General features: G+C 47.2%; 1 protein-coding gene and 1 non-coding gene across 3 annotated transcripts in view; both read right to left on the bottom strand.

Annotated features, from left to right (window-relative positions):
- Mpzl1 (myelin protein zero like 1) overlaps positions 1-23,208 on the bottom strand; it is a 43,305-nt gene continuing 20,097 nt past the window's right edge. The window contains exons 2-6 of one of the 2 annotated variants that reach the window (XM_059280563.1): positions 18,551-18,717; positions 14,251-14,464; positions 13,279-13,411; positions 10,030-10,135; positions 1-807 (exon numbers count right to left, since the gene is read on the bottom strand). In XM_059280563.1, coding sequence (XP_059136546.1) covers positions 706-807; positions 10,030-10,135; positions 13,279-13,411; positions 14,251-14,464; positions 18,551-18,717 — 722 coding nt within the window. In that variant the 3' untranslated portion in view covers positions 1-705. The remainder of the gene's footprint in view (positions 808-10,029; positions 10,136-13,278; positions 13,412-14,250; positions 14,465-18,550; positions 18,718-23,208) is intronic. The other variant, XM_059280564.1, reaches the window with a different exon arrangement.
- On the bottom strand, positions 7,288-7,393 carry LOC131925916 (U6 spliceosomal RNA). Its single transcript, XR_009383410.1, has one exon. It is a non-coding gene; the product is annotated as a U6 spliceosomal RNA (small nuclear RNA).

The following is a 23,208-nucleotide window of genomic DNA, read 5'->3' as shown; positions in this document are numbered from 1 at the left end:
CTGAAGTTTTTTCCCATGTTAACGTCATGCTTGGGCTCTGCAATCTGTACCCTTTCAACCACAAATACCCTCAGTCAGCTGTGCTGTCCACCCAGTGACAAAAGCTTAGAGAGACCTTAGCATCCACTGAAGGATGGTGAGGACTATCTCACACTGCAAATTCCCTCATATTTTAGAAAAGCATCAACACAAACTTCTCAGGTGGCATGGCTAATGGATGGTGTGTGTCAGCTAGCAGGAACAAATGGTTCTGATACCGTGAGAGACTCACATCCACTGAACATCTCATTCTCTAACTACAAGAAATGCTAATACGACAGGTTGAGCCCTTGGGTGAAAAGGCCACGTCTGCTGGAAATACTAACAGTTCTGTGAAGTCTCCAATAAGGCAAACCATATCACTCGATGACAGAGATGTTTCTCATACTTTCCAATTAGAAATGACTCTGAAAGAATATACAGAAAGAGCAAGACAATTTACATTACGTAGACTCATACCGTTTCTTCACCATGCAACACTGGCCTCTCACATCGGGAAGATTAAATAGAATATACACATCCTTTATACACTTCTTCTTCTCTCTCTGAGTATACATGTGCTTGTCCTTGCTTGAGTCCTCAAGGCCACACGTGGTTTGGGGCATTATCTGCACAAGAGTCCACTTTGGATTTGTTTCTTGATTAAGGTATGTTTGGGGTCTTCTCTTAGTCTTTCCGGATATCCGCATACACCACAGACTCTGATTTATTAATCTTGCCACTGTGATGTCCGCCAGAGTGGTCTAACTGTGCGTATATGACTGGGCCCTGGAGAAGAGAAGCCGAATTAGAGGTTTGGAAAAACTGATGGTCCCTAAGCTCCAGGAACAGAAGCAATCATTATAGCCATACTATAGGCTTTCAAAGCAAGGACTCCTCCGCTTTGAAGAGTCAAGGTTTCTTATAATGATATGTTCAGGACTGACCTTAAAACCAGACCAAGCATCCACTGCAGCCACCAAAGCGGGTACGTGAAAATTAGTTCTGTTATTCCTTTGGTTTAGTGCATACTTAGACATTTCTATGGAAATATCACATTCCTTCTTGGCAATGTCCCTTATTTTACCAGCTGCTAAAGCACTCATCAGCCTTTGCAACTGGGACTGGGTGTAAGGACTAGGCTGGGCCCTTGACCAACCCAAGGGCCACGGAGATCTTGAGTTTCAGAATCATCCTGGTAGAAAATGATCTCATCCATAGAATTAATTTGTGCTGGTCACTTTATACATATAGGTCCTCAAACATTTTAAATATTCAATATAAATACAACACGATCCTTTCAGTCTGACCCTATGATGACTGATTAAAGGTTTGCTGCTTTCTGCACGACACCTCCTCTCTTTGGTGTTAGAGACAGGTCCTCAGGTTTTGGACAGGCTGGGGATGCCCTCCACTACTGCATTACCAGACTACCTCTCTGAGGTCCAATACCAGTTAACTGTCTTTCCAAGTTATTTATTTATTTTTTCTAATTCACAAGCTAAGGACTGTAAAGAAAAGCTCTAAAGTACAAGTTCTTCCCTTTCCTCTTAGCATCGCAGAAGTCAACGAAGTCTATGATGGCTGTCAGAGTCCAATCTAGGAGAGTAAGAGAGGCTGGGCTCCTGGGACCTGAGCAAATAAATGCCTGACTCTCAGGAGCCAAAGTCTGGGCAGAGGCTAATGGTTCAACTGCCAGAGGGCAGTTTACATTAATGACTTTTCCAACTCCTTTTAAACCTGTAAAATTGTAAATAAGCATAGCAAAACAGCTCTGGTTTAAAAAAGAAAAATGCAGCATGACCCAAAGTCAGGCCCTCTCTCAACCCAGGGAACTCTGAGAGGTCCAATGGTGTCCTTCAGCTTCCTACTATAATACAACAGCAAGCGTAGTAGCCACACCATCAGTAGCCAGGAGCCCAACATACGCCCTCCAGTGTGTAAGCTGAGATCCTGCATTCTGACTTCCACAGAGAAGATGGGCCCAGGCCCAGGACTGTGGAATGGTACATCAGAAGTATTAAAATCAGTCAGTCACCAGACCTATCTGGACTTGGGGGAAGCCACACTCAGAATTCATGAGGCACTCTCTCTGCAGCCTGGCAGATGGCCATATGGAAGCCTGGCAGATGGCCATATGGCATCGGGCATACTTTGAATAAGCTCTAATGAGGAGACCTTCTGACCCTGTGATGAGACTGAATGGTACCTGTGAATCATCGAGGCAGTGCAGGACAGTGCACACCCGACAGATGCCAGCTGTCAGTGCCAGCATCACGTCACACAAGTCTACCTTGAAACACTGAGACAACTAACTGATCCAGTGAACCAAACGCAGAGCGTCCGCCTGACTGATGTGCAGCCCCGGCTGTTTTAAGCACTTCTCTTTGGAGTGGTGGTGTTCCTGACACAGTGTGCGAGCAGGAAACTAAGAGAAGGAAAGCATACAGAGTCATCTGCACCAGTCAGTGAATGTCAACATTCATGTGAGACAGTACTGTGTTTCCTGTCGAGACTGCCTGGAAAGGCAGTGAACTGAGCTTGGACTGGTTGCCCACCAAAGCCTGATGAGTCCATTCCTTCTCACTCTTGGAAAACAGCAGGTCTAAAGTCAGGGTCTCCGTCACTCAACCACCTAGAACTTTGAGACTATGGAGGGGCCAGGCCAGGGGAAGGGATGTATAAACTATTGTGGAGGACTGTGAGGGCATGGTTGAGGCCAGGGGTCAGCTCCATCTAGTACAGGTCTTGGAAGCCAGGTTTGGGGGCTCATTAAAAGATAACGTCCACTGGGGTCTCTGTGGAGCATGACTCAGGACCTTGATTTTGACAATCAATGAGACCACTTTGGACTTTAGGAGAATCCAGGGAAACAAGATTGATCTAGAAGTGAGCTCACTACTTCTAAGAGAGTCGTCACATGCGGGAAAAGAGCGGCGACCGGACCCACAGTAGCCCAGCTGCTTTACTCTACAGTTGAACATTCAACCTCTTAACACCCCCCCAACACACCCCAATAACTATTACAAAACAATGAAGTGAAAATGTTGTCTGGCTACCACTCCAGTAATTTACTACACAAACAGGCCTTAAAAATGTTTCAAGAAGCCAGGTGTGGTGGTGCTCGCCTTTGATCCCAGCACTTGGGAAGCAGAGGCAGGTGGGTTTCTATGAGTTCAGGGCCAGCCTGAGCTACAGGGGGATCCTGTTTCAAAAACAAAACAAAAAAATTCAAGAAACACAATGCCTGAGGTGGTCTATTCTTTTAGTTGAAATCGTTTTACTAGAGACGAAATCAGCTCTGAATCCCAAATTATCAAATTTAATTTCATAATAGAACATGCTGCTGAAGGAGGAAGGAAGGAGGTCCAAAAAGAGGGTTCTTCTAGAAGTTTCTGCATAGTGGTGACCCCACCCAGCAGTCCTCAGTGTACCCCACAGTCACGGTGACCCCACCCGGCAGTCCTCAGTGTACCCCACAGTCACGGTGACCCCACCCGGCAGTCCTCAGTGTACCCCACAGTCACGGTGACCCCACTCGACAGTCCTCAGTGTACCCCACAGTCACGGTGACCCATCCAGCAGTCCTCAGTGTACCCCACAGTCACGGTGACCCACCCGGCAGTCCTCAGTGTACCCCACAGTCACGGTGACCCACCCGGCAGTCTTCAGTGTACCCCACAGTCACGGTGACCCCACTCGACAGTCCTCAGTGTACCCCACAGTCATGGTGACCACACCTAGCAGTCCTCAGTGTACTCCACAGTCATGGTGACCCCACCCGACAGTCCTCAGTGTACCCCACAGTCACGGTGACCCCACCCAGCAGTCCTCAGTGTACCCCACAGTCACGGTGACTCCACCCAGCAGTCCTCAGTGTACCCCACAGTCACGGTGACCCACCCAGGAGTCCTCAGTGTACCCCACAGTCACGGTGACCCCACCCGACAGTCCTCAGTGTACCCTGTAGTCACGGTGACCCCACCCGGCCGTCCTCAGTGTACTCCACAGTCACGGTGACCCCACCCGGCAGTCCTCAGTGTACCCCACAGTCACGGTGACCCCACCCGGCAGTCCTCAGTGTACTCCACAGTCACGGTGACCCACCCAGCAGTCCTCAGTGTACCCTGTTGACATGGTGACCCCACCCGGCAGTCCTCAGTGTACCCCACAGTCACAGTGACCACACCCAGCAGTCCTCAGTGTACCCCACAGTCACGGTGACCAGACCCGGCAGTCCTCAGTGTACCCTGTAGTCACGGTGACCCCACCCAGCAGTCCTCAGTGTACCCTGTAGTCACGGTGACCCCACCCAGCAGTCATCAGTGTACCCCACAGTCACGGTGACCACACCCAGCAGTCCTCAGTGTACCCCACAGTCACAGTGACCACACCCAGGAGCCCTCAGTGTACCCCACAGTCACGGTGACCCACCCAGGAGTCCTCAGTGTACCCCACAGTCACAGTGACCACACCCAGGAGTCCTCAGTGTACCCCACAGTCACGGTGATCCACCCGGCAGTCCTCAGTGTACCCCACAGTCATGGTGAATCCACCAGGCAGTCCCTCACAGTGTACCCTGCAGAACACTTTCCAGAGACCCTGCAACCTTGGATAATTTGACTATCATCCCTCAGGCATGAAATGACTCACTTTTTTCTTTTTTGAGACCAGGGCCTCACTCTTGTAGCTTTGGCTAGCCTGGACCTGACTATGTAGACCAGGCTGGCCTTGAAGTCAGCGATCCACCTGTGTCTACTTCACAGACTGAAAAAACTCACTTTCAACCCCTTAACACTCCCTGAGAGGGAACACCTGCCTTCACCTTGTGCTCACTGACTGTTGGCAAAACACTGTTTCCAGGATTTACTTCACTGTGTTGTAGCTGGAAGTTTTCCTGTGTGTCCTGCCTGGTCCTGCAGCCGCTCAGTCCCAAGTAAACACACAGAGGCTTGTATTAACTACAAACTGTGTGGCCATGGCTCAGGCTCATTATTAACTAGCTCTTGTAACTTAATTCAACCCATTCCTATTCATCTATGTTTTGCCATGTGGCTTCATGGCATTACCTATTCTCTCACATCTTGCTTCTCCTGGCAGAGGCTCGCAGTGTCTGCCCTGACTCCACCTTTAACCTCCTTCTATCTCTGCTTGGATTTCCCATCTGCCTCTAAGCTGCCTTGCCATAGGCCAAAGCAGCTTTATTTATTATCCAATGGGAGCCACACATATTAAAAGCCAGACATAAAAGTGAAACAGTGTATTTTGACTCTGAGACAAACGAAATCAGTTCTGATTATCAAGAGAGTTGAGAAGAATTGGTCAAGCAGGAAAGAATTTGCGTGTGTCTTAGAACTGGACGGATGCAGGTCTAAAGGCCAGCTCTACCAGTAGTACCACGAGTAATTCAACCCAAATAAGCCTTCAGAGCAAAGCAGAGGCAATAAAATAATACATCATGCAGGACCACTGTGAAGACTAGGAAGCTACATGAGATGTACATCTTGAAACTTCCCAGTGTCTAGATACAGCCATTGACCAATATATAAATATTCCATCGAATCACTGCACTCCAGATACCTGTCCTCTGCATGCCAAGTATTGAGTCTTTTCAGAAAAGGACCCAGAAAACCAACTCCTCAAATAATCACACAAATTATCTAAAACCAGTTATGGTAAAAATGAAGCTTCACAAAGGGAAATTTCTTGCTTATCTTTCCTCCCATGCTATAGTGCCCCAAGCTCTGCCCAGAGCCTTCCTAACTCAACTCCCAAACCCATCCTGTCTCCTGCTGTGCTGGCGGAGCCTTCCTGTGTTCCTGCTATTCACCATTTTTTTTGCTGAGACTAAGGACTTCATTTGGGTCCCTAGGGTGAATCAAGATGTTGTCTCAGCCAGTCACAATTACTGACCCTTGCAGGTGACTAGAAGAAGTGACCCACGCTTGGCCTAAGGGGCTAGGAAAAAGAAGTCGGTGGGGGCTTCTGGCAGATGTCTCTTTCATGATAGACGATGCACACGAGGAAACCCGGGGTTTCTTCCTTTTACCCATTTTACATGATGCCAAAAGGCAGCCACCTGAGGCGGAGAGAAAAGGGCTGCAACAAGACAGTCTGAAGCTAGTCACAGTGGTGGTCAAACTCACAGAGATCCTCCTGCCTCTGCCTCCCAAGGGCGGGGATTAAAGGTGTGTGCCACCACCACCTGGAGAGATCGGGTCTTGTAAGTAGCCCAGACTGGCCTTGAATTCTTGATCCTCCTGACTCAGCCTCCCAAGCTTGGTATGTGCTATAAATACCAAGCCAAAGTGCTTTATTCAATCTGACATCTCCTATGTACCTGCTTACCTACCTACCATCTATCTATCATCTATCTCTATTATCTATCTATTATCCATCTTAGAAACTTAATCTAGGGTTTTGTGCAATGATAAAAAGTATACTCTCTGCCACTGAGATCCCTAACCCCTGCAACTTTTAATTGGAGTGTTCTGAATACTTACTATCAATGTAATTAATAAGCTGAGTTTACTACAGTCCCTTTCCATTCTCAGTTTTGCTTCCCATGGTTTCAGTCGGTCAAAGGCAGCCCCCCCCCCCCAAATTAAATGGAAAATTCTGGTTTGGTTTGGTTTTTGGTATACTTCATTTTGGATAATACCTATTGCTAATCTTTATTGTGCCCCCCCCCTCAGTTTTCATCAGTCCCACTCTGGAACCCAGGCTGGCCCAAAGCTTGTGGTCAGTCAGTCTGTCCCGTTCTAGCCAGCACAGCTGCTCTGGTCTGTGAGCAGCACCCAGTGTCCTCATCCCCCACGCCACCTGTCTGACGGATCTTTCTTTCCTCATTATGTGCAAAGTTCTAGCTCCTCGTTTACTTGTAAAAAAATGACTTTAATGCCCTTGTTTAAGAATCCCATTATCCCTCTCATTTCTGGGTTCATATTTTACAAGTTTTATTAATTGTTTCATGTGTGTAAATGTTTGCTTGCATATATGTACGTGCACTATGTGTGTGCCTGGTGCCCAAGGAAGCCAGAAAGGGGTGTCAGATACCCTAGAATTGGCGTTACAGACAATTGTGAGTCACACTGTGAATACTAGGAACCAAACCCAGGTCCTTCGCAAATGCAGCAAGAGCTCTTAACTTCTGAGCCATCTCTCCAGCCCCTAGGCCCCAGGGGATAGTTGGTGTCTATCTGCTGATTTAGTTACCTGATTCTTTCTCTCTCTCTCTCTCTCTCTCTCTCTCTCTCTCTCTCTCTCTCTCTCTCAATGGAACACTTCATGAATTTGTGTGTCATCCTTGTACGGGGCCATGCTAATCTTCTCTGTATCATTCCAGTTTTAGTGTATGTGCTGCCGAAGCGAGCACTCGTTACCTGCTTCTTGCATGCCTAGTTTCCCTAAGCCTTCTTTGAGGCAGGGTTTCTATGGAGCCCAGCTTGGTGTTTAGGCAATCCTCTCGCCTCGGCCTCCCAAGGACTGGTATTACAAGTATGTGACCACACCTGGCCATATGCCTAGACATTTTTGATTGGTACCAGACATTATGAATTTTACACTACTGGGCACTGGATTGCTGGGAATTGTTGCATTCTGATGTGGCATCCAGCTAAATGACTTCTGGATGAGTTGGAATCTCTAAAGGCTTCTTTTCAAGCTCTGTAAAAAATGGGTCCCGAGTACCCTTTATCTGGATATTTAAGCACCTACAAAGGTGTGACTACTCCGAGCGCCAGGGCTAACAGGTTTCTCTACAAACTATTCCCAGCTCCTGGTGAGCTCCAAGCTCTGGAGTTCTTTCCCTGGTCTCAAACGTGTTCTATCTTGTATGCACAAATCTACACTCAGCCCAAAACTCTCAGAGCCGCTACTCCAGGTCTGTGGAGTGTGCACACACACTCACGGGCACACACCCTCTTCCTCTGTGCCATCTGTTTTTCTGTCTCAGACTCACAGTTCCACCTCCTCAGAGCGGTGAACTAGCTTTCCCTCTCTGCACCAGTCTGTGGCAGGCTGGTGCAGTCGCAGGGCCCGCACTGATCCTTTTCTCTGAGATCAGAGTGTTGCGTGACCTAGTTTACAATGTCTCAAAAGCCGCAGTTCCACTGTTCAGAACTGAGAGTCCGTTTTCAGCAGCAGAGCAATGGGCAGAACTCCAAGGGCAGAACAAAGCTTCCCCAGGGCTTCCAAAGCCATTAAACTCTCCTGACTTCATCACAGCCCTATTCCTAGTTAGGACCCAAATCAGTAAACTGAGGTATATTGTGGCGAGGGAGGGAGGGGGAGCAGGGAGGGGACAGGAACAGGTTATGGCCTGGTGCCACCACAGAACAGCTGCTGTCATCGAGGCTGGGTTTGGACCCTGACAGCGTGGTGTGCTTTTAGAGAGAGGCCTCAGTTTCCTCGATGCTGTACGTTTCTTCGCTACCCTCACCACAGGAAGGTAGCACTTATTCTTGTTACTGGTTGTGAGGTCCAGTCCCTTTAGCTGTCACCTCTTTAGGGCAGAGCAGAACTGGCCAAACCATTCCTGAGAATGGTTTCTACTCCACACAGACCCCACGGGCACTAAGCTACGAGGCTCTGACGAAGCCACAGTTATGGTTCAAAACTAGACGCATGATCCGAAGCAGGGTGCAGGGTCCTGTGCTAAATCCCAAATGGAAGACATTCTTCAGAACCTCCCACAATAAGCAGAAACCAAACACCCTTCCTTGTTCATCCAGCCTATAAATTATCTGGACAAGCATTTCCTCTCAATTAAACATTTTTCAGATTTGTTTGTTTCGTTTCTCTCTGAGTATTTTGCCTGCACATACGTACGTACGTACACCACATCCGTGCTTGCAGCCTGTGGAGGTCAGGAGAGGGGATTGGACTGCCTGCAACTATAGTTATAAATGACTGTGAGCCACCATGTGGGTTCTGGGAACTGAACCAGGGTCCTCTGCAAGAGCAGCCAAGTGCTCCCAACCGCTGGGCCACCTCTCCAGCCCCTCAATTTTTTCTAAAGAAAACCAGTTTTCCTGTTTTATTATCAATACCAAGATTATCAGCTTTCCCCTGAAAACAAATTTTCTGGTATTCTGCATCATAAATCCTGACCACTGTGGCTGGTCATGAAATAAATTTCTTGCTTTATTATTAATACTGAGAACACTCACTTTCCCGGCTAATTTCTCTCTGTGTGTGTGTGTGCACAAGTGCATGCATGAACATGTGTGAATGTGCTAAAGACTGCCTTGCATGTATGTGATTTCTCAGGTGTCTTCCACTTTTCTTTGGATACAGGGTCTCCCGCACACCTCTTTCCTTGTTTTTTTGGAGACAGGGTCTTTCTACATAGCCCTGGCTGTCCTGGAACTCACTATGTAGACCAGGCTGGCCTAGAATTCACAGAGATCCACCAGCTTCTGCCTCCGTAGTGCTGGGATTAAAGGCATGTGTCACCATGCCCTGCAAGACAGTCTTTCAATGGGACCTGGGACTTGCCAATTAGCTAGGCTAGCTGGCTAGGGAGCCGAAGGGGTCTGTCGTCCCCACCTCTCCAGCCCTGTGACTGTGAGTGTATACCACCATCCAGCTTCCCCTCCTTTATGTGGGTTCTGAGGACTGGACCTAGGTCCTGTGCCGAGAACTTGACTGAATGAAGTACTGCCCCAACTCTTCCCTGCTAAATTCTTACTGAGTACTTTAGAATACAGTTTACTAGATTCTCTTCTCTTGGGCACCCGAAGAATGTCTGGCAACTGACAAAGCAGCTTGCTACTTGCACAAAGGGGACACCTTTTTAGTAAATGTTAGTGGTGGTTTGGTGGGGGACTTTCCTAAGATCGGTTCTTCGCCGCACATTTTCCTGTGGTCTTCTTAGACCAGCCCTTCAATTCCTCCATCTTCCTCCCTTTCCCTGCATGTCCATTTCAGTGAGACTATCACGGTTTTCTCCCTCATACCCAAGAAGTTAGAGCGCACCAAACATTAGAGCCGAGGGCCATCAGCTGTTACCTGGTGAGATCCGGCGGAAGGCGGACTCTTTACTAGACCCTCTGTGTCGGAGGGGTACTTCCGTGGAGCCTGCTTAACTGGCGACAAACGCTCTGATGTACTGCAGCTGATGAAGTGACAATTTGAAGAACAAATGTAAAAACGAAAAATTACAATAAATGGAAACAAAAGTGATGCAAGTCGTGGCACAATGGAGCAACAGATACTTAAAAGCAAAACAACAGAACACAAAACAGCAGGTCTCCAGAAAATCAGTAGCTTAGAACTCCCTTCCGCTCCCGACACTCTGGCCGTCTTCTAAACCAGTCAGCACGTGGCCAAGGGCGGCAAGTAGCAACACTTTCGCTCTGTGGTGTGCTATTTCCCCTCCTGCCCTCCACCCGGCTTCAGGATAAACGTTAAAAGGGGTACGCTCTTATATTTTTGGTTGTGAGCCTAGCCTTTGATGGCTGAGTTATCCCTCCAGCTCTTGAAAAACCAAAAAGAAAAGCAAACAAACAAAAAAAGGAGTAAGCTCACTAGGCATTGGTGGCGCACGCCTTTAAATCCCAGCAACTCGGGAGGCAGAGCCAGGCGGATCTCTGTGAGTTCCAGGCCAGCCTGGGCTACAGAGTGAGTTCCAGGACAGGCACCAAAATAACACAGAGAAACCCTGTCTCGAAAAACAAAACAAAACAAAACAAAACAAACAAAAAAAGGAGTCAGTTCTACTAGCTTAATGGCCAAGTGCTTTAGTCCCCATCCAAGGAAAACCCCTTCTGGATGAATTTCAAAAATCACCGGCCACATCCGGATTCAGCACCATGGCTCCCCTTCTCCTACCAACATCACAATCAAACAAAACCAAAAAACACAAAAACCTCAAAACACAAACAGCCAGAAGTCATGACCATGAGAAACTCTGGAATGTCACATGGACTGAGCTCTGTGAGAAGCATGGAGGCATCTTTAAAAAGTGCTACCCCCATGACTAAGTGCGGGAAACTGAACAGGAAGCAGGTTCTTAGGGCTGTGTCAGTAGTGCTGACACACTATCTGAACAAGTAAGGAGTCTGGAGCGGACCACATCGAAAGCGTCGTTACTGAGACCAAAGCATCCTGGGCACTTTGCAAACTGCCCTCTCTGGAATGGGAGGCTACATGCCCTAAGCCAAACTATTCAATTATTCTAACACAAAGAAGGTCTTAATGGTCAACAATAAAATTCATGTATGAAAATCACACATGTATTTTACATGGAGGACATGCACACACACACACACACTGAGATGAACATAACTTCATCTGGATGTTGCGTTTTACGTTTTCAGTACAGTCAAACGACACACCCATGAACAAACCATACTCGCTGTTGGGTTAGCACCGAGCTGGCTGGTTAGTGTCAACCAGGGGAATGGGTTGAACATGTGTACATAATATTAACAGCAATGGTCAATGTGATCAGTTACCATGTGTCCAGTGGAATAGAAGAGGAGACCCAGTCCTGTCACAGTGCCAATGTGTCTTCTATGTTGGTTTTTTTTTTTTTTTTTTTTTTTTTTTTTTTTTTTTTTTTACTTTATATACACTGGTGTTTTGTCTGCATATATGTCTGTGTGAGGGTGTCAGATCTTGGAGTTATAGACAGCTGTGAGCCACCATGTGGGGGCTGGGAATTGAACCAGGGTCCCCTGGAAAAGCAGTTGGTGCTCTTAACCACTGAGCCATCTCTCCAGCCCCACTTTTTTTTTTTTCTTAAAGGGAAGGTAAGTAGGATCTGGTCTCAGCACAGCAAGAAGAAAAGCAGGAAATGGTGTGGGGGGTGGAGTGGGGACCAAAGTGAGACTAGCAGCAACCATGGTGCCATGCAGGGCCCTGGAAAGAAACACCTTCCTGCCCACTTATTAACCCCAAGCGATAAGTACGGCCTGAAGCGTTACTACCTTAGATGAGTCTCAAGTTGAAAACCATCCATCCCACTGTATTTAAAACACACCCCATGCAAGGGAACAACAGTCAGCAGAACAGACGCATTCCAAGCAAGTAATACCTGAATCGGAACACTCTAGACTTGTTTGAACACAGCACTCCTAACAACTCGAGGTCAGCAAAGCCCACAGAGAGAGGCTCCTGCCATGCGGGCATGCAGTCCTCTCTAACCACAGTCCCTCTAGGACGGCTCAAGTTAGCGTGTGCATGTGTGACGCTGCTCGGGCTATACCAACTTGAATCCAGCTTACCGCGTGAGTGCTATAGCTTACATGGGTTAGCTTTCCAGCTGGAGTGGGGAAAAGAGAAGGTCTTGCAGTTAGACGCCGCCCTACACTCAGATGTCCCTTGTGAGAGACATCATAACAAAGCCACACACATCTTCCAACTTCCTGGGACGTGTTGATATTAACTCTTACTCTCCGGGTTTAGGTGCACGCGCGCTAGAAAGAGTGAAGTGCTGAGGCTGCTCAGGTGGTGGTGGGGTGGGAACACAGCAGAGAAGCCCTCCTCACACCGGGCCAGGGAGTCATTCACTAGCAGAGCATCTCCAGCTAGCAAGCGAAAGGAAGGCCCTTGTAAGATCAGTAGCAGCACATTACGATTAAACTGTTTTTTAACCTTTTCTCATTTCCACGTTTTATGTTCGTTTATTTGTGTGTGGGGAATCTGAGGGTGGAGGGAGGGGGCACAAACATGTATGTATACCATGGCATGCAAATGGAGGTCAAAGGAGAATTTATGAGGAGTTAGTTCCTTCCTACCGTATGGACTGCAGAGATCAAACTCTGGTCATTCATCTCGGGGACAACCATCTTTACCTGCTGAACTATCTTGCCAGGCCCCACTGTTATTCTGAGACAAGGTCTCATGTAGCCAGGCTGGCCTCAAACCCACTAGGTAGCCAAGTATGACCTTGAACTATTTCCCAAGTACCAGAATTACAGACTCGTGTGCCATCATGCCTGGCAAAGTTAAACCCTTAAATTGGGTAAGTGATGTCTGTGGCTTAAGACTTCTAATTGCTGAGTGGATGGAACTGAAACGCAGCACGTGACTGCTGAGCAATTCATCTCCCTAAACCTCAGAAGAAAACTACAGGAGAGAGACTGGCATCCTCTTCTGCAGTGAACAGCAAGCCACTGATGGCTGCTTCCTTACACCAAAACACCGAGGACCGCTTGGGCCCGGTGGAAAAGCAAACAGCAGATAATGCTTCCTTCACGGTGCTTTTCCTGATTCCTTCTCTCCAGCCCTCCTCTGACAGACAGCAGCTCTTACCCAGTGTAATCCCGTTTCGAGTGCTTTCTTCTGTAGAGGACAACCAGAACCAGGCTGATGAGCAGAGTGAGGCCAAGGACCACGGCAGTAACTGTGCCCACCACCACCCAAACCAGGAACACCAACAAATTGTCTAGAGGAGAGAACAGTGTGAGGGGGGTGGGGACAGAGAGAAGAAAAGGCATTTCGTTAATTTACTAAGCAGGAGTCTTCCTTTAGCAGTTAGCATTTTATTTATCCTCTTTCATTAGCCAAACTAAACAGAGCAGCATCTAATGATGACCCACGGCTGGCATACCCATGGCCTGTCAGTTGAGAACGACCTAGAGAACCCAGCATTTCTACCCCCACCACCCCTCTCCACATTCCACAGTCAAAGCAAACCTGGAGACGTGAACTGACACCAATCATCTCCAGCAGAAGGCTGTCTCAAGGAGACACTGAAACCTGTGTTCCCTGCACATCTCAAACAAGGGAAGAAGTTTCGGTACTGCTGTAAGAGCTACTAATCTATCATCCTAGACAATGTCCGACAGACTCAGTCTCCTTTTTCTACAGCCCACTTCATCCAACCACAGTGAATGTGGTTGTCCTTGGTCTTAACACTGAATCACTAACATGCCTGAAATCAGAGCCCCAGGCTCCAGGCTCAGGTGTGGGAAGGGAAGCCTCATGCTGTGCTACTGAACAGCAGTTCTCCCGACCATCAGCTCTGCTGGGCCAGGCCTCAGAGTCCACAGAGATGGGAAGCACAGCTGGAAGGCAGAAACCACCCCTGCAAGGCTTAGGGATGTGGCTCAGCGGCAGAGTACTTGGCCAGCATTAGCAAGGCCTGGGTTTGATACCCAACACCATAAAAATAAACTCCAAAAACAGTTCTTTCCAAATGCACCCTGAACTATAAATCTTATTCTCTAGCTACACATGCTGAAAGAGACCATGTCCCATCACATCGACCACCGTGGGAAGTACCTATTTCCACCACGTGGAGCCTAATCTGCCCAGGCCGGACGACGATATCAGGAGGGTTTTTGACATCACAGATATAGGTGCCGTTGTGAACAGACTGAATATTCTCTATATTGATTGACGCGTCTTTCTTGTCAAGGTCCCCAGCCCAGGTGACTCGGTCTTTAAACGGTGGATAGTCCCCGATGTACACTTGTCCTTGTGAGTAGTGGAAAAACTGCAGGAGAAACAAGAACACGTGAGCTCCACTCTCAAAGGTAGAGTTCCCGGCGGCGTCTGGAACAGCCGTGCTGTGCTGCTGAAGGACGGCCAATCACACCGGGGGCTTGGCAAAGGGCCTTCACTCTCTCATCCTTCTGCCTTCCACCACAGGATGGTACAACACCAAATCCTTGCCAAATGCCAGGTTCACTGGTCTCCAGCTTTCCAAACTCTGGATCTGTAAGAAATAAGTCTATGTTCCTTATAAGTGACCCAGTCAGTCACTGCCACTTTATTACAGCATAAAAACGGCCTAGAAACCTATTGTTCGCCATAACCCTGTAGTACTCCTTCTTCCTTCCATCGCCCTCCCCACGCAATCCCCATCCTAACAGTCTGCTACTTCACAAATCAACCCCAGTCCTCCGCTTTCTCTGTCCGATTTCATAAAGCTTCATCTCCCCTTCCCTGCCTTGAATTTCACAAGCGAGGAATGTGTGAAGCGCAGAAAACCTCAGTGACCTGCCCAAGGTCACAGGTCTCAGAGATGGAATTCAAACCCAGCTTTGATTCAAAGTCTAGGTGATTTCTGTGATTTCACACCTCTCCTGCTTGGTTACAGTTTACCCGCTCTGCCTGTCTTCCTGTCTCCCCCCCAGCAAGGAAACAAACAAATTGTCAACCTAGCAAGCGTTTTTAATAATCTAGTCTTCCCTTCCTGCATCATCTCCAAATACTCCCTAAGTTGCATTGTGAATCGGCAACGATGACGATCACGAAGAAGGAGAACGGACAGGTATTATATGCCAGTCTGGGGACAAGGGAGCAGAGATGCACGCAGACCAGACTCGTGGAGGAGAGGCAGCAATGGTTCTTATTTCTAAGAAACTAACACAGGGGAAGTGGGGATAGATGGAGAAGGCAGAGCAGTCACGACAGAGCCCCACAGAAGCACTTCAAAGGATGCAACTCTCCTAAGAGAGCAGAGAAGGGAAGAGAAGCCAGTTCAATGCTAGACACACAGACCCCCACTTCATGCACCAGGAAAGCCACGGCATGCTGGGTACGCTTTTCCTGTAAAAATCTAAAAGAACAAGAAAACAGCCTGCGACTCAGAAAAGCAGCATGTTAGCATAAGCCTCGAGTCATCTAACCCTTCCCAAACCACAAAGCAAGAACACTGTGAGGATAAACAGAACTTCTAGAAAGGAAGCTTTTGCTGAGTGGTGGCACACACTTTTGTCCCAGCACTCAGGAGGCAGAGGCAGGCAGATCTCTCTGAGTTCAAGGCCAACCTGGTCTATGGAGTGAGTTTCAGGACAGCCAGGGATATACAATAGAGACCCTGTCTTTAAAAAAAAGAAAGAAAAAAGAAAGCTTTTAACCTCAGGTTATCTTCCTGAGAGCTGCTTTATTTCTATATTGAATAATCCCCTGACTTCCTAAAACTGAAGAGAAATCTCTTAAACATGTGTGATTAATTTTAATCTATGAGATACTGGCAATGTTCCTCGCTGATGCTCTATTAATGGAAGCAGAATCTTGTATCATTCCCCTAGATATTTGTTTGGATTCCTCCTGATGCCCTCCTAGCTACTCTAAGGTAGAAACTTCAGGGCAGGCAGTCCACATTTCTTGTCTTATTTAAAATCATACCCAACTAGACCTAGTAAGGAAGTTAAGTAAATGAACATTTTTCTGTCCTTCCAGATATTATGTTTGGAGGTTCCCTATCAGTAAATCCTCAAGGATACAGGATCACCCAAGAATTTGTTGCTTCAACCTAGACACAGTACTTTTCCTAGGGAGACTAACTTCAACAGGGAGTGCTTGGCTTTTTGGGGGCCAAGGAGGGGCGGGGTTGAGATAGGGTTTCTCTGTGTAGCCCTGGCTATCCTAGAACTCACTCTGTAGACCAGGCTGGCCTCAAGCTCGGAGATCTGCCTGCCTCTGCCTCCTGAGGGCTGGGATTAAAGGTGTGTGTCACCACCTCCCAGAGGGAGTACACGGCTTTGATATCAGTTTAACCTAAAGCCACTTGGGCCAAACAGAAAGCTGTTTTGATTTCAGTAACTATAGTCATTTAGTACACACTCCAGGTTTTCCCAGAGGAGACTGTGAGGGACTCACACTATCCACACTGAACAGGAAGTTGCTGTGTTCCTTGAGGAGTGGTGGAGAGGGCTAGGGTCCATTCTTCCTTCCTTCCCCCCAACTCCCCTCATAGAAGGAGGAGGGTTAATGGAATAGGCATACAGCGAGCCAGCGTCTAGACTGAGGAACCTATAAGCAGCAGGCTGAGTTAGAACTCCATGGTGCTGACACTGACTTGGCAGCTAGGGAGGGGCGTCTTGCTGCATCAGAACATGGCGTCATAGGGGAAGATGGAACAAGCGATCTAGGGCAAGTCTCTCTGCTTGTGGAGTCACTAATGCACCATAGGGACCCTACTCTCGTCACTTCACCTCATCTCACCCTAACGACCGCCAAACAGGCTTAGGGGACTAAGCCTCCAACCGCAGACTCACAGAGATCACCCGCCTCTGCCTCCCAAGTGCTGGGATTAAAGGCGGGCGCCACCACACGTGACTCAGGTGTTGGATCCTCTTACTGAACAATGAATGGCATTCTTTCCCTGCTGAGTACTGACAACCTAAAATATACATCATTGCTAAAGCAGGTGCCAGTATCCAAAGGACACATGATGACCAACAGGACAACGGCACACGAATTCCGTACACTGGTCCCTCCAGAGCTAGACACCACACTGAGAACTTTCCTCTTCACAACACCCCTCTGTGGGAGGTTTTATTAGCTCCATTTTATAGACATGAATCAGAGCAGCTGCTCCATGTCAACTAGCTTCTAGCCAGTCACTGGTTTTCTGTGATATCAATCTCAATTATTGATGAAATCTAGAAACACCAGGAAGATGGGTGTCCAAGCATGCCTGAGGGAATTATCTTGACTTGGTTAACTGGTAATGGGAAGCTCTACCCACTGTGGTGGGCGTCAGTCCCTGGGCTGGAATCTGGACAGTATATAATATACATACATATATATATAGGAGGAAGTGGGGGGTGGGGGTAGGCACTTGCTGTTCTCTGCTTCCCTGCTGTCACGGGACATGACCATCGACTTCAAGCTGTCTTGACGTCTTCCTTTCTCCTTCAAATTGCTTCTGTCAGAGTACTTTAGTACTTCCCTTCTGCTGTGGCCTCATCACCCTGGTGACCATGTGCCACGCTCACTTCTCGCTGCTCTCAGGGAGAACAAAGACGCTTTCCCCAGGCCCTTTAGTTTCACTTTAGGTACAGAGGTGTTTTGCCTGCATTTATGTCTATATATCATGTGTACACAGTGGCGTCAGAGGTAAGAAGAGGGAATCGGATCCCCTGGAACTGGAGGTGCGGTTGTGAACCACCACTTGGGTGCTGGAAACCTGGGTCCTTTGGAAGGGCAGCAAGTGCTCTTAACCACTGGGCCATCTCTCCAGCTCCAAGAGCAAAGATGCTTTTATTGAAGACCTTTGCATACCAATGGCATGGTAAAGTCCCAGGCAATATGGCAGAATCACACTACAAGGCAAATTAAAAAAAAAAAATCATCACATCATAAGGACTATATATACCTCCATGTGTGGGATATAGATAGACAGAGAGAAAGACAGATATAGATATCAAAAAATAAATAGAAATAAAAAATGGGGCAAATGCAAGCTGAAAAGGTGTGGGATAAAACGTGACTATAGTCAGCACGGTCCAGCAGAGGCTGTCCTGTGGAAGTGAACAGTTCCAAATGCAACCTGGTGGTCAGAGGGAACGGGGTGGGGTGGGCAGGTGGGAGTGGGGGTAGGGTTGGGGTTGGGGGCAAGGGAAATAAATAAAAAGACAAGGAAATAAAGCTGCATTTAAGAGATGCTGGGCAGATGTTTTCTGGAACATTTTGAAGCAAGAGAAGAAGAAGCCTTGAAGTGTCTCGTTTCAGAAATGGATGGTAGGAGTGGGTCACTGATCACAGGATAGCAGTGGAGCAGTCTGTGAGAAACAATGAACACAGACGGAAGGGGGGGGGGAGACAGAGGGGGAGGGGCGGTTCTCACCGACACTGCACTGTCAGTGCCGTCCGGCTGGAAGCTCCAGGAGACCGTGGTCAACCATCCCGTTGTGTTAGGAGAATCGAATGTGCACGTCAGCTTCCCCTGTGTCCCGTTCACCACAAAGATTTCTTTGGGAGTATGTACCTCCAGGGCTGATATTCTAGCTGTCACTGAAGAGAAGAGAACAGAGTTGAAGAGCAGGATTTGGTAGAAATACCACTGTACATATTTACCAAAGAAAGAGAGGTTACTGGATTTCTTCAGAGTAATTGCTCACTGTCTGTTTCTTGTCTTTTTGTTGTTGTTGTTGTTTGTTTTTTAACTGTTGGGGAGGCATGTTGTCTATTTGGAGGCAGAGCCTCACCAAGTAGCCCTGGCTGGCCTTGAACTCAGACTCCGCCTACTCCGGCCTCTTTAGTGTTGGGATTGCAGGTAATGACCACCAGACTTGGTTTATTTTGAGTTGGTGTTTTTTGTTTTTGTTTTTTGTTTTTTGTTTTTTGTTTTTTCGAGACAGGGTTTCTCTGTGTAGCTTTGCGCCTCTCCTGGAACTCACTTGGTAGCCCAGGCTGGCCTCGAACTCACAGAGATCCGCCTGGCTCTGCCTCCCAAGTGCTGGGATTAAAGGCGTGCGCCACCATTTTCACTAGTTTGGCTATAGTCAATTTTTTCCCCTTTTAATGAACAGATGAACTAGGTGTGATGGCAAATGCCTTTAGTCCCAGCAACCCATTGTGAGTTTGAATACAGCCTGGTGTACACAATGAGTTCCAGGTCAGCCAGGTCACCCCTCTGCGGGGGGGGGGTGGGGGGGTGGGGGGTGGGGGTGGGTGGGTCCTTTTTGGGCTGGAAAGATGGCTCAGCAGTTTAGAGGACTTGTTGCTCTTGAAGAGGACCTGGGCCCGATTCGCGCCACCCACATGGTGGCTCACATCCATCTATTACTCCAGTTCCAGGGGATCCAATCCCCTGGATGAGGTGCACATACATACATGCAGGCAAAACACTCCTACATATAAAATAAAATAAGGAAATCTTAAAAAATAATTAACAGGCAAAAATAAACAGTAAAGGCAGTTCATGTTTACAGAAACCTGAATGCCAAGTGCAGGGTTCCCACAAATTCCATCCCCTCCTCCAGTCTCCTGCATTACGAACATCTGGCATTAGTGTGGTACATCTGTCTCCATTATAAACAGATATTGCTACACTACTGTTCCTAAGGTCCCTAGTTTACATTAGGGTTCACTCTTGTGAAGGCTCTTTTTCCTTAAGTCCTATGGATTTTAACAGTGAGTGTAACAAAGTATATCCTTCACTAAGGTATCATAGATTTCATTGTCCTAAACATCCCTGAGTGCCACTGATTAAGCATGGCCTCCAGATCCTGGCAAACACTGGCCTTTTGGGGTTTCCAAATTTTTGTCTTCGTCAGCATACTGTATAGTTGGAGTCACACAGTCATATGTACAGCCTTTTCGGAGTGACTTCTCCCACTTAGCAATATTCTCTCAGGCTTCCTTGATGTCTAAGTCACAGGATGTCATGTTGTTGTCATGAATGTGATGATATTATTGTCAATTTGAGAGGACCTGGGAGAAAAGTAATTGTGGATGACACACCATTGCATGTGCTGAGATCCTGCATTGAATTAAAAAGGAAAAAGCAAGCTGGGCGGTGGTGGTGCACGCCTTTAATCCCAGCACTCGGGAGGCAGAGGCAGGTAGATCTCTGTGAGTTCGAGGCCAGCCTGGTCTACAGAGCGAGATCCAGGACAGGCACCAAAACTATACAGAGAAACCCTGTCTTGAAAAAAAAAAAAAAAAAAAGGAAAAAGCAAACTAAAGACTAGCATTTCTTACTCTCTGCCTCTGGGACATGGATGCAATGTGACTGACCACCTCTGGCCCTGCTGCCCTAACTTCCTCACCAAGGCAGGCTGTACCCTAGAACTGTAAGCCAGGGCAAGCCCTTTCTTCTTCAGTTACCTTCATCAGGGTATTTCAAGCCAGCAACAGAAACGTACCTAATGCAATGAGAAACACTGGCTGTCCCACAGTTTACCATTCACCACGGAAAGCCTTCTTAGGTAGCCAGGGTAGTGGCTGCTCATGCCCTTATCCCAGCACTTGGGAGGCAGAGGCAAGCAGATTTCTGTGAGTTCTGGGCCAGCCTGGTCTATAGTGCAAGTTACAGATTAACCAAATTAATTGAAAAACAAAAACAAAAACAAACAAAAAACAAAAAAACAAGCCTTTTGGAGGGGGAAAAAAAAGAGAAAGTCTTCTTGAGGTTCCCCTGGTGTCTATTTTTAATAACATGAAAGTCTTATTCTTTTTCTTACTTCTTTAAACAGTTTTTATATTCACCTGATATACAGCAATTGTTATCACATTCAGCTTTACTCCCCATTTATATTTAAAGCATTAAACATACTTATTATTACTTAACTGACATTCTTCCTATAAAAAACTCAAGGCAGAAAAATATAATATGTTTGGTTCTGTGAGTGAAATCTTACCTCCCTTAAAGTTTCCCTGCGCTACTCTAGGAAGAGTCGAAAGCAGACATGTCTACTCTAGAAAGGGTCGAAAGCAGACATGCCTACTCTAGAAGAGTCAAAAGCAGACATGTCTACTCTAGGAAGGGTCGAAAGCAGACATGTCTACTCTAGGAAGAGTCGAAAGCAGACATGTCTACTCTAGAAAGGGTCGAAAGCAGACATGCCTACTCTAGAAGAGTCAAAAGCAGACATGTCTACTCTAGGAAGGGTCGAAAGCAGACATGCCTGCTCTAGGAAGGGTCGAAAGCAGACATGCCTACTCTAGAAAGAGTCGAGTCGAAAGCAGACATGCCTACTCTAGAAAGAGTCGAGTCGAAAGCAGACATGCCTACTCTAGAAAGAGTCGAGTCGAAAGCAGACATGCCTACTCTAGAAAGGGTCGAAAGCAGACATGCCTGCTCTAGGAAGAGTCGAAAGCAGACATGCCTACTCTAGAACGGGTTGAAAGCAGACATGTCTACTCTAGGAAGGGTGGAAAGCAGACATGTCTACTTTAGGAAGAGTCGAAAGCAGACATACTTACTCTAGAAAGAGTCGGAAGCAGACATGTCTACTCTAGGAAGGGTCGAAAGCAGACATGCCTGCTCTAGGAAGGGTCGAAAGCAGACATGCCTGCTCTAGGAAGAGCCGCTCACACTGGTTTGGGTTCGCAATCTACCCTCCAAGTTTGTTCAGTTAGCCTAAGCCCAGGGAACGCTAATTAAAATGTGTCTATCATTTGCAATTTTAAAATGGCTCTTTTTCCCCCTCAAGAACTGTAATCAGAGGCAACTATGGGACCGGACAGACGCAGCAGCCTTGGTAAGACAGTCTTCATTCAAAACAGAGGCACTTTCACAGGCTAAATGCGTTTGCCCTGAAACTGTTAACTTAAAAATACCCACCCGAAAAACAAGGTATTCTTGTAAGAAACAGGAATAAATACCTGCTGTGTTCAATTACTTAGAATGCAACAGACCAGCATTGTCACCGGGACTGACAGTCATTTTCTCCCCAAGGCTCCACCGTGGCTCCAGCCAAGGAGAATAAGGGCACCCCTCATTCCTCCCAACCATCTTGCAAATGTTTATTCTCAGAATATAATGGGCACTTTGGCTATTCTTTTAAATAAACTGATAGCCACACTGCATCAGGCAAATTTTTTTTCTACTCAAAGAGGGTGGATTATTATTATAGGGAACAATGGATTATTATTTGTGGTCCAAACCTCAAAATAAGCCTTTCTTTGAGACCAGACGCAAACAAAGGACGTGCCTTGCAATTGTGGGCAGGCAGAAAAGCAGCCCTGGGGGAGTTGGGTTCAGAACCAAGGACAAAGCGCCAGAGAGACTAGTTAACCAGCTCACTGCAGGCCTATCTCGCCACTGCGACTTACTCTGTGGTTTTGACACATTTTCTTCAGAGGGTGAGGACTGCAATTCCAGTCTCTCAAGTCCACAAACACAGTTTCCCAAGGATTTTTGTAAGTTAGAGCATTGCCTTGGAGCCCAGGTGCCAAGGGCTCTCTCTCCCTGACGCATCGCATGTGGAACTGGGGATAACTAGATAAGGTCACACAGGCCTGAGAGACCCCAGCACTCGGAGCCTGAGGCAGGACAAGGATGAGTAGAAGCCAGCCTGGCCTACACAGTGAAAGCTTATTTAAAAAAAAAAAAAAGAAAGAAAGAAAGAGAAAAAAAGAAAACCAGGCAGCAGGATTTAGAGTCAAAAAATTTGAGGGAAAAACCTAGTCAGATACCTAACAGGTTTCCAGCAGTCTCTCTGAGATGGGCCTGATTTAATTACTTAAGGCTGGTGAGTAAAGTAGGCGGCCTTTCATAGGTGAGACACCTTATTACCAGCTAATTTGAACATGTACCCCTTAGAGCCAGACTACAAATTCTAACTCCAGACAGCTCCAGTGTCTAATTTCTACCTTCTTTTTTTCATGAAGAAACCCAATTCAGATTTACATTACTGCTCTTTCAGCCAAAATGTTCTTGCTAAGGAATGCAACGACCTCCCCGTGGCTTAGTCCGCGGTTAATTTCTGAATCTTATCTGACAGAGTTCATCCTTGCTCCTTTAAACTTTATAGTCTGGCTCTGGAAGATGATTCT

The sequence above is a fragment of the Peromyscus eremicus genome, chromosome 15 (assembly GCF_949786415.1).
Source record: "Peromyscus eremicus chromosome 15, PerEre_H2_v1, whole genome shotgun sequence".
In the NCBI taxonomy this organism is placed as follows: Eukaryota; Metazoa; Chordata; class Mammalia; order Rodentia; family Cricetidae; genus Peromyscus; species Peromyscus eremicus.
The sequence above is the reverse complement of the archived record's forward strand: the minus strand, read 5'-3'. Positions and strand labels throughout refer to the sequence as shown.